Genomic DNA, 11,152 nt, shown 5'->3' with positions numbered 1-11,152 from the left:
GAGTCGGACACGACTGAAGTGACTTAGCAGCAGGGTTACTGTTGTGTGAGAGTTAGTGCCAGATGCTTCGCAGCCAGGGATTTCTTGGGACAGTTAAGTTCAGTTCAGTTGCTCAGTTGTGCCTGACTCTTTGCGACCCCATGGACTGCAGCACTCCAGGCCTCCCTGTCCATCACCAAATCCAGGAGTTCACTCAAATTCATGTCCATAGAGTTGGTGATTCCATCCAACCATCTCATCCTCTGTTGTCCACTTCTCCTCCTGCCTTCAATCTTTCCCAGCATCAGGGTCTTTTCTAATGAGTTAGTTCTTCACATCAGGTGACCAAAATATTGGAGTTTCAGCTTCAGCATCAGTCCTTCCAATGAATATTCAGGACTGACTTCCTTTAGGATGGACTGGTTGGATCTCCTTGCAGACCAAGGGACTCTCAAGAGTCTTCTCCAACACCACAGCTCAAAAGCATCAATTCTCTGATGCTCAGCTTTCTTTATACATCTGTGTATAAATATGACCTTAATCCCTGTACAGGGATAACCCACCCTGCGAGAGAGGTAGAGAGGGGGGAGCAAGTCCTTTGAAAACATCTGCATTTGAGGGTTAACAGAGACAGGGGGTGAGCCACAGGAGGGCAGAGGGCACACTATGGCTTCTTGAAGACCAGAGGGAATGAGTTTCAAGTAGGAGGAGGTGGTCAGTGGGATGGAGTGTTTGGGAGAAGCCCAAGCTTGGGCTAGACCAGGTTTGGGGGGACCCTTGGCTGCTATTTTAGGGATGCAACAGAATGCAAGTGCAAGGGGTTCAGAAGAGAGGGGGTGATGGGCAAGAAGAGGTGTCTCTGCCCTGAGTTTTGGTCTTTAGGAGAAAAAGAAAGCTGGAGAGAGGTCGGCAGAAGCAAGGGATGTTTTGTTTTTCGGGGGTGGGGTGGGGCTTCCTTTCGTTTGGTTTAGAGTGAAGAGGCTTGTGTATACCTGTAGTCAGAGGGAGGAATAGATCGAGAAAAAGAAATGTGAAAGAACAGAGAGGACTTTTCCCACAGAAGGTAATGCCCTTGGACACACTGTATTTATCTATATTTCCCAACCAGAAGGGAGGCTCCTGGGGGCTGGGTGTCTGTCTTATTCACAGTGGGTCTCCAGCAACAACCTGTTAGGGAGTAGACACTCAATAAATACCTTCCATATTGAGATGAGTTTGCGGGGTTCCAGGGCATGGTGCTGGTTTTGTCTAGGTCCTGGGAAGAGAAGGGTTCATGAGGGTCCACGGAGGGGCTTTCTTTCTGATGCTGCCGGCATGGTGGGAGAGAGAGAGGAAAGAGTCAAGGGCGGAGGGAGGAAGGAGCTCACATCTTCTCAGACAAGTGTGTGTGTGTACGTGTGTGGGCAGGGGGATGTCAGGGAAAAACGGGCTATTGCTGGAGAAGAACCTTGACCATGAGTGGCCTCCATGTCTGTCTTGAAAGCCACCCAGGCCCCCGACTTGGGTCAGGAAATAGCTGCTTCTCTACACAGAGAGGAAAAAAAAATCCCCAGGGGTCTTGAGGGGTGGAGTAAGGTTTCCTGTGTGTTACTAGGAAGCCTGGAGTTGACCCCGGCAGTGTGGGAAGTGGGCAGGGAGGCTCTTAAAACCAGCTGGGCCCAGTTCCTGCTTCTGCTCCAGCCCGAGGCCAGAGAGAAGGTGTCGCTGGTGAGGAGCCTCCTTGGGGCCTGCTTGGTCCGCGGCGGTGGGGGAGGGCGCCCAGAGGGAGGGGCTGAGAGAGGGTGAGTGGCCTCCCCCAGGCGTCGGAAGGTCCCAGCAGCACCATCTGTGTAGCGGGGGCTTAGCGCTAATGGTCCTTGTCAGCTGAGAGGCAGGAACGGGCTGGGGGCGGGATCCTGGGAGCAGGGAGGCTGCTGCCCGTGGACTTGGAGAACCCGTCCCCTCGGTGACCTGGCCGCTCCCCAGCCCCTACGTGTCCATGCTTCCGTCAGGCTGTCTCCTCTCTCTGCATTTCTCATTACCGCAGCCTCTTCTCCACTTCACAATTATCTCTTGGCTTCGCTCATTCTCCTCTGTGGTTGCTTGATAAAAATAGTCAACCCCACGTCCTCCTCCTGGAGCCTGGGCTTCACGGATGGTCCACTTTTCCAGCCTTTGCCACTTTCACCGTGAAGCATCTTTTGCGAGTGTTCAGACCCCTCTGTGTGGGGCCTGGTGCAGCTCCCTCAATGCCAACAAGCCATGTCCCAAGATGTTCGATGAGCAGCTAGGATCTTGGCTTTCTTCAGGTATGTTGAAGCCCATGGATCAGGAGATGGTTGCATTTGAGAGACGGTTTGTTACAGTTTCCGAGAGAAGCGGACACACTGCACCTTGCAGGGCCACAGGGGAAGCACCAGGGTTTTCTCAGGAGGCAGAAGAAATGAGGGAAAACCTGGCCTGGGTGGTGTGGAGAAGGCAAGACAGGGCAGGGTAAGCAGTTTAGGACTGGCCAGCTTGCACAGTTTCAGCAGACTTCAAGCTGCAGGGGTGATCCCTGGTGGTCTGGTCCGGCCCTGGGGTGATTCAGGCCCAGGGATGTATTAGCTCGGAGTGTGAGAGTGACATAGAGGAGGTGGTTGGACAAGGGAGTTTAGGATCTGTTGTTCTGCATTTCAAAGCCTTGTTCACAGAAAAGCCTTTTGCTTTATCTAAGAATCAGCTAGTCTTGGAGGGGCTGAGCCTAGCAAGGTCCCCAAGATGTCAAAGCATCATGAAATACAGAAAATGAGCAAGATGATTAATACACAGAGGCTGCTTGGAAGCAGTGGAGGAGGGTCAGTCAAAGGATAAAGTCATGGTCCCAGGCTGAATCCTTGGGCATCTCACTTCCCCTTCCTGAGGCTCCATTTCTTCATCTGTAAAATCAGCAGTGGGTATTCTCTCATGCAACAAATGACTGTTAGAGGGTAGACCATGCCAGCAGGTTTGACAGTCCTCACTCACTGGAGCCATTGGCAGGTTTAAGGGGACATGGACGGTGTCTGGAATGTCTTAGTTGCCCGGTACATGGCAGATGGTGTCCACTTTCTATCACAGCCCCAGGAAGCAGTGAGGAAGATTGACCTGGAAGGTAGGGTCCAGGGTCATCTTTGTTGGCTGTTTAGAGCTCTCAGAGCAGAAGCTGTGGGTGGACAGAACCCCCAGAAATGTTCCTGGAACTCAGAGGAGCTTCTGGACTAAAGCTGGCACACAGAGGCCAGCCCAGCAGCTGGGAGCCCTCGGAGATAGAGGTTGTATGTTTGGAGCTAGGCCTTGGGAGGTGCCAGGGGCTCGGGGCAGAGGGCCAGCAGAGTGATCACTGAACTGAGAGATCAGAGAAGGCAGGGCATCAGAGTGGAACCCCAGCAGACTCCAGGCCAGCCAAGGAGCTCTGGATGAACAAGGGCTTTGGGATCGAAGGAGGAAAGGGAAGCAGACAGCCATCAGCAAGAAGCTCTTAAGAGGCCAAGTTAGAATCCATCACCGGCCCAAGACATGAGGAATTTCCCTTGCCTTCCGGTGTGATGTTTATGGACTCTGGGTTAGGGATTCATGTATTTGCCAAAGGGAGATGCTGGGGAGGGAAGCTGGGGTCTCCAGGCCCATGGGGTAGAGCTTGTGAAGGACCCCGATCCTCTCAGCTCAAAGGAGAACACACCTCTCTGGGCAGGGAGGATGTGTGGAGCAGTGAGGGGTGCACCAGGCCTGGGTTTGGACCCCGCCTCCAGTTTTTGCCGGCTGTGTGACTCCTGGCAGGTGGTTTCAAGTCTCCGAGTCTCCGTTTCTTTTTCTTCTTTTGTTCAACATTTGTTTATTATTTATTTGGCCGAGTCGAGTCTTGGCTGCGAGACGTGCAGTCTTCGCTGGGTCATGTGAGATCTTTCGCTGTGTCACACGGACAGTCTGGTTGTGGTGCTCAGGCTTAGTTGCTCCACAACGTATGGGTCTTAGTTCCCCAACCAGGAATTGAACTCAAGTCACTTGCATTGCAAGGTGGATTCTTAACCCCTGGGCCACCAGAAAAGTCCCTGTGTCTCCATTTCTTTACTAACAAAATGGGAACTGTTGGGGAGGAAGAAATTTTCTTCTACCCAACCTAGAAGTTCTTCTGGTTGGTCTAAGGATCAAATCAGCATCAGACAGACTAACAGAGGAAATGAAACAACAATTTTGTAACATGTATACATGGGAGAGATCCAGGAAAACAGGGACTCACCAAAATGGCCCAAACCCTTACCTTAAATAACCATCTTCAGCGAAAAAGACGAAAGAGGATGTTGTGGGTAGTGGTTTGGGACTTCAAAGGGGAAGAAGGCAAAGTTGGAAAGGCAAATGTTTGGCGTCCAAATGTTTGCCGGGCCTGCAGAGAACTGTAGAACACAGGCGGACTCTAATCCCTAGGCCCTATCAAGTTCTCCCACCACACCTATTCCCGGATTTCTTGCAGATGTCTCTGCTGATAGCTCTATGCCTGGAACACTCTTTATCTAAATTCTTGAGGCAGCCAAGGGGGAAGTAAAAAGAAACCTTCTGCTTCTTAAAAATAACCAGCCTAAATTAATCCCTACACCAAAGAGACACGTTTTGGGGTACACATTTTTCTCCCTTAGAACAATGATACTTACCCTTTATAACTGTTGTGCACAACCAGGGCTGACTTATTTTCTAAGTAGACACAGTGCCTGGGGCCTATGAAACTATTTTAATTTTTTTTTTTTTTTAAAGAAGCAGAACTTCTTAACATTTTACTTTATTTTTTTACTTTCTTGGCTGCACTGTATGACATGGGATCTTAGTTCCCCGACCAGGGATCAAACCCATGCCCCTTTCACTGGAAGCTCAGTCTTCAACGCTGGATTTCTAGGGAAGTCCTAAAAATACTTCAATATTAAATTCTTTTAAAGTCAGGAGAAAAAAATAAATATAATATCATGAATGTAGAAGAGTGAATCCAGCCTGGATTGCATTTGTTTTTATACCAACACAGCCATAAAATATAATTGGAAAACAATTTTCAGGGAGGAACAATTGGGTTTGGGGCGTTTCTGATGGGAAAATTCTCTCCCATCTCTACGGGGACAACACCCCAACGGGTGCCCCTTCTCCTCCCAGAGATCTCCTGGGTCAACTCCTTGAGGTTTTTGCCTCTTCTTTTCAAGCTTCAGTTGCCTGTTTACTGCCCAGCATGAGAGGGTGGGGCCTAGTGGGCCACGGAGCAGCCCTCCTTAGCCAGGAGCGGGGTCCGAATAGGCCATGAGGACCTCTGCTGATTGGCATGTCATGGGCTGTGTTTTCTCTTCCAGAACCCTGGAGATGAAGGGCCTCCTCATGCTGGCTTGGTTCCTGGCTTGTAGTAAGTGCTTGCTCTGAGAGCCCTGAACTTGTGGACAGTAAGGTAGTGAGAAGGAGACCAGTCACGGAGGGCCTGAAGACTTGATTCTGAATCTTGGCTCTGCCCTGAACATGTCAGTTTCAGCGAGAGCCTTCACCTCTCTGAGCCTCTGTTTCCTCATCCGTGACACAGGATAATTGCTGATGGGCCAGGCTGGGGCACGATCCCAGGAGGAGATATGGATAGATGGTGCTATGTGGAGGATATGGGGCTTGTAGATGTGGGAGGCAGATATTTTACTTTGATGCCAAATAAAAAGAAAAATAAAGCTATCAGAAAACAAGACTCTTATAGCAATACTCCATTCCACGATCCTGGACATTCTCTGCTCAGGCCTGTCCAGGTTTTCTACACACCCCACCTGCTCCCACCTCCCACCTAGAGGTGACAGCCCAGTGTAGGGGAGCTCGGCTTTAGGTCTCTCCTACAGCCCCTACATCACCTACATCGCCAAGCACACAGCCTCTGACAGACTGTCCCGTTGATGCCTTGCCAGATCCCTAGAGACTGCAGGAGGAGCAGGAGGCCAGGTGCAGGCAGAGGGCCTCTGGCACACCGCAAAACCCTGGGCAAGGCACCCGCCCCTCTGAGCTGCAGTTTCCCATCTGTGAGATAAGGGAGCTGGCTTCCGAGATCCCTGCAGGTCCCACGCTGTTCTAGGATTCTGTGCCTCCTGGTTCAAATAGTATTTGTTTCAGGGAGGGAGGGGTGTATCAGCAGGAGAGAAAGGAAGTGCCTTCTGCCTACTGCATACGGATACCATATTCATAATCCCCAGTATTCCTTGGTCACTCACTATGTGTCTGTCACTGTGCTTGTAAAGTACATACCTTACCTTGTTTCAACCCTCATGGTGTCTCCAAAAGGTAGGCATTCATTGTAGGGCCCCCATTTTGCAGAGGAGGAAACTGAGGCTCTGAGGGATAAAGTGATACTCTGCATTAGCGATAGAGCCGGGACCTGAACCCAGTGGCTCATTCTCCACATCCAGACTCCTAACCCCTCCTCTAAACTGTTTGCCTTCAATCTTCTCATTCCTCTCTCATGAGTGGGAAGGATAAAAAAGGGTCATCTTGGTCCCTCCAAGCCCCAAGGTGAAAGAAAGTGTGGGAGCATGTGGGAAAGTGGGAGCAGGCATGCCTGGGTTTCATCCGGGGACACGGCTGTCTTTCAGGTGTGCCTGCTGTCCCAGGGAGCTTGCTGGACCTGAAGTCGATGATTGAGAAGGTGACTGGAAAGCCCGCCCTGAAGTACTATGGCTTCTACGGCTGTTACTGTGGCTGGGGGGGTCACGGCACCCCCAAGGATGGGACTGATTGGTGAGCCAGTTGTCATAACTTCCCTTTAGGCTCCAGGCTCCGTTCCCACATGATCTCATTTAATTCAATATCAATTCTGAAATATGAGCATTTAAGCACCATTTTATAGATAAGAAAACGGGGTCTTAAAGAGGTTAACTGACTTGCCCAAGATGTATCCAGTAACTTCCAGAATCTCAGTGGCTAATGTATCAGTTGACTTACCACTACATAAAAAAAAGACCCCCAAATGTAGTTGCTTAAAACAATGACAGCCATTTATTTGGCTAAGGGTCTGCCACTTGGGCAGGGCTTGGTGGGATGACCTGTCTCTCTTCCACCTGGCTTCAGCTTGGGCAGCCCCGCTGAGACGGGGTGATCCGATTTCTAGAAGGTTCACTCCTAAGCCTGGCAAGTTGTCGCTGCCTACTGGCTGGGAACTTAGTTGAGACTATGGGCTAGGGGCCTCAGTTCCTCTCCCTTAAGCGTCTCTAAGGCTGTATGGGCTTCCTCACAGCCCGGTGACTCTTGGGTTCCCAGGGGGAGTGGTCTGGAGCTGCATGACCAGAGAGCATGGCATTTTTATGATTTAGCCTCTGAAACGCTATTGCATCACTTCTGCTGTTCTCTTGGTCTAGGCAGTCACAACGGCTTTAAGATAGAGAGGGCCTAGTTTCCACTTCTTGATTGGGAAGTGGCAGTGTTCTAGAAGAACATGTGAGATGGGAGAGATTGCTCTTTGTAAAATACAATCTGCAGGGTTACCAATTCTTATACAGCTAAACATGTATAATGAGATGGGATGTTTCCACAAGTGGAGGGCACATGGAGTGGGAGTTTACAGACCAGACAAGCAGTGACAGGAAGCTAGAATGTTCTATGTGATTATGGATTAGAGTTAAGACTTCAGTAGAAACTCCTGGCTAGCTTAGTACAGGAGCTTCCCTGGTTGCTCAACAGTAAAAGAATTCACCTGCAATGCAGGAGATGTGGGTTCAACTCCTGGGTTGGGAAGATCCCTGGAGGAGGAAATGGCAACTTACTCCAGCATTCTTGCCTGGGAAATCCCATGGCCAGAGAAGCCTGGCAGGCTATAGTCCATGGAGTCTCAAAAGAGTTGGACATGACTTAGCAACTAAACATAAAATTTAATAAGGATGCAGATGATTACGTGTAGAAATATGTAAATATATGTGTATATCCATGGGTCAGTACAGACACACATATGTTTTGCTCTATCAGCTGAAAGGCCCTAAAAGAAACAATGCTGCAGAAGCAGCAAGCAACGCCCAGTGCCCAGACCTGGTTCCCAATACTTTTCTCCAAGAAGAGGAACCCAGGCTTCTTGGATGGATGACCGATCCTAGGAATTGGGCAGGAAGTATGCAAGATGAACCAGAGCTTTTTGTAGTGCCCCTAAGTAAGGAAAGCCTTGAACAAAATAAACCTAAACCAAACCCCACATTGATGAGAGTATGTCAAAGAGCATAGGAACCAAACAAGGGCACTCCCAGTGGCCAAAATGGGGGCAACATAGGCTGCAAAATACACCCATAACCCGTCTTATGAGAAAAGCATCAGCAAAGTCCCAGTAGGAGAGCACCCTACAAAAGACCTGACTGCCATTCCTCCAAACTGTCAAGGTCATCAAAAACAAGGAAAGTATGACAAAAATGCCATGACCAGGAGGAGCCTAAAGAGGCAGGACAACCACGTGTGATACGGTGTCTGTACCTGATACTGGAATGCAAAAGGACATTTGGGTAAACACTGAGGAAATCTAAAAAAAAAAAAAAAACAAAAACAACTATGGACTTCAACAATTAAGGAACCAACAGTGATATGTTATTATTTAAGTAATGCTTATTTAATCATTTGTCAATATTGGTTTGTTGGGCTTCCCTGGTGGCTCAGGAGAAAAGAGCCCGCCTGCTAATGCAGGGGACGCAGGTTCGATTCCTGGGTTGGGAAGATCCCCTGGATAAGGAAAGGGCAACCCACTCCAGTATTCTTGCCTGAGAAATCCCTCAGACAGAGGAGCTTAGTGCTACAGTCCATGGGGTTGCAAAAGAGTTGGGTATGACTTAGTGACTAAACAAGAACCAGCAAATTTATTTGTTTGCTGTAACAAATGTATTATACTCATGAAAGACGTTGATAATGGAGGAAACTAGGTGTGGGGTACAAGGGGGCATTTGGTACAATCTTCTCAATTTTTCTGTAAATCTAAAAAAAAATACAGTTGTCCATGCCTATCATCCTTGAAGTTTAGTTTTTGCTCACTTAACTATGTGAATCACATATCAATTCCAGGACCCAGGTTTCTCCTGTCTTGTGGCTCTCCCTATGGCCTGAGAGCCCTTAGCTGGGACATTTCCTTCCTGCTGAGATGGAGAGAGAGAGTGGAGGACCACAGAGTGAGAGGTTTCTATGGGTAGGTCTAGAAGTTCTGTGCATTTCCCTGGCCGGCAGGCTGTCTAGTCATGTGACCACACATACCTGCAAAGGAGGCTGGGAAATGTAGTCTTCCCATGGGCCCAGGAGGAGAGAGCCAGCCTGTGAACCGGTACAAGTGTGGGGCAACCCTAATGGAAGGACTTAGCCACTATGAGATTCTTTCTTGATCAGACCTTAACCAACATGGTGGCTTCTGCTCAAGGCACAGATGCCCTCTGCTTGGGATCTGAGGCTCTTGCATCGACAGGTGCTGTTGGAAGCATGACCGCTGCTACGCCCAGATGGAGACACAAGACTGCGATGTCTTGACACAGGCCTACAGATACAGGGTTGCATGGGGCTTCATCATCTGCGGTAAGGCTGGGGCCTCCATTTGGGTCACCCAAAGAGCCTGGGTTCCTGCTGTTTCTGAGGTCAGCTGTCCCAAGAGCTCAGCCAGTCTATATCTTGGTGGGCAGAGATGGGGGCAAGAGAGGCAGGATTATTGCAGCTGTATCTGACCCCCAAGGGACAGGTTGAAGGGTCTTAGGCTCAACATGCTCTAGGAGTCAAGCACTCTGCATATGTCCTTTTGCTTGCTGTGGGTGGGTTGAGTGTCCCCATTTTACAGATGAGGAAACAGACTCAAAAAGGATTGCCAAGCACACACAGCTAGAGTTGGGATTCAAGCTCAGGTCCATCTGAGTTCAAAGTTAAATCTGGGGATGGCCTCTCCTCTCTGAGAGCTGGAGTTTCTCCAGAGCCAGGGCTGTCTCCACCACCACACTGGGAACTCTGGAGGGCATCTGTGTTCTCCATCAGACTGGAGACTCCCTGAGGGCAGGAGCTGGGTCTCCCTGGGCTCAAACCTCACCCTGGGCTGCTAGTGGCTGTGCCCTTTCCATCCGATTATGCACTCTCAGCGTAGAAGCTGGGATCCCTCCTCAGGCTGACAGTAGGAAGGAGACTGGGGTGTCCACTCAGGCTAGCAGGAAATCTTGCTCCAGGGCCAGCCTGGAGTCAGTGTCACAGAGCGTCTGTTTGCTTTCTCATCCTGCATTTGGCATCCTGTTTGCAGAACACGGGTCCCGCTGCCAGCAGCAGCTCTGCGCCTGCGATCAGAAATTCGTCTACTGCCTGGAAAGAAACATGAGGAGCTACAACCCTCTTTATCAATACTTTCCCAACTTCCTCTGCACCTAGTCGCCCTCAGAGAGCTCCTCCTGGGCCAGGAAGCTTGCTCTCCTCACTACAGCATGGAGCTCACCTGCTCTGTTGGGCTTCCCAGGGAGGTTCCAGGTCTGGAGTCTCAATGGTCCCACTGGGCTTGGAGGACCCCCACACCCACACTTCAGCCACCAGAGAGTCCCAGGAGAGTGACTCATGTCACTGGATCAAGAAGGCCAGGGCCTTCTTGCAAGAATGCCTGCTCTGGTGCTGAAAGCTCACCCCTGACTCCAGGCCAGCAGTCTGCCTCCTCATCCCTGAAGATCAGTCTTATTTCCCCAGGAGGGTGGCTTTCCTGGGATGTGTTAACTTTTCAGTTCCGCAGTCACTGCGGAATTTTTACTCAAGTAGAATCAAAAGTGATTCCCATAATTCTGCTACAGGGATATTAAATAAAATTCCTTTTCAAGACTAACAATAACCACAGATATTTCCCCCGCCGTGGGGGATTGCCTGCATATCTTTCTTGGCTGTTGGGGGCAATAGACTCAGCGTTAACCATGCTCTCCCGGAGGATAAAAGTGCAGATTAGTGACTAGAAGGCTTCCTGGGATGGGAAGGATTGGGATGAGTGCCAAACCTTCTCTGGGGCTCATATTAAACCTCGGGGATCCTCTCGAGCCAAGCACTGGACCTCATTCTTCCTCTGGAGGGTGGGGAGAAGATGACCGACAACCGTGCCATGGTGGGCTTCCAGCCAGAGAGCGCCTCATTTGAATACCAGCTTGGCTTCTCCAGCTGTGTGGTTTCAGGCTCATTACTCAACCTCTCTGATTTCTGGTCTTTTTTTTAAAAGAAA

The 11,152-nt window shown here is 49.9% G+C and overlaps 1 protein-coding gene across 2 annotated transcripts; it reads left to right on the top strand.

Moving 5' to 3' along the window:
- The first annotated feature begins 1,583 nt into the window (after positions 1 to 1,583).
- Positions 1,584 to 10,774, top strand: PLA2G5 (phospholipase A2 group V). 2 transcript variants are annotated; one of them, XM_055574871.1, is made up of 5 exons: positions 1,584 to 1,686; positions 5,304 to 5,353; positions 6,567 to 6,711; positions 9,395 to 9,501; positions 10,205 to 10,774. In XM_055574871.1, exons 2-5 carry the CDS (start codon positions 5,314 to 5,316, stop codon positions 10,327 to 10,329), a joined length of 417 nt encoding a protein of 138 aa, XP_055430846.1. In that variant the 5' UTR covers positions 1,584 to 1,686; positions 5,304 to 5,313; the 3' UTR covers positions 10,330 to 10,774. The 2 variants fall into 2 exon arrangements, with proteins under 2 accessions (XP_055430846.1, XP_055430847.1); XM_055574872.1 differs by lacking the exon at positions 1,584 to 1,686 and adding an exon at positions 1,998 to 2,267.
- Positions 10,775 to 11,152: the final 378 nt, after the last annotated feature.

Source organism: Bubalus kerabau, chromosome 3, assembly GCF_029407905.1.
Source record: "Bubalus kerabau isolate K-KA32 ecotype Philippines breed swamp buffalo chromosome 3, PCC_UOA_SB_1v2, whole genome shotgun sequence".
Taxonomy (NCBI): Eukaryota; Metazoa; Chordata; class Mammalia; order Artiodactyla; family Bovidae; genus Bubalus; species Bubalus kerabau.
Note: the sequence above shows the minus strand (reverse complement) of the source record. Positions and strands in the feature narration are given on the sequence as shown.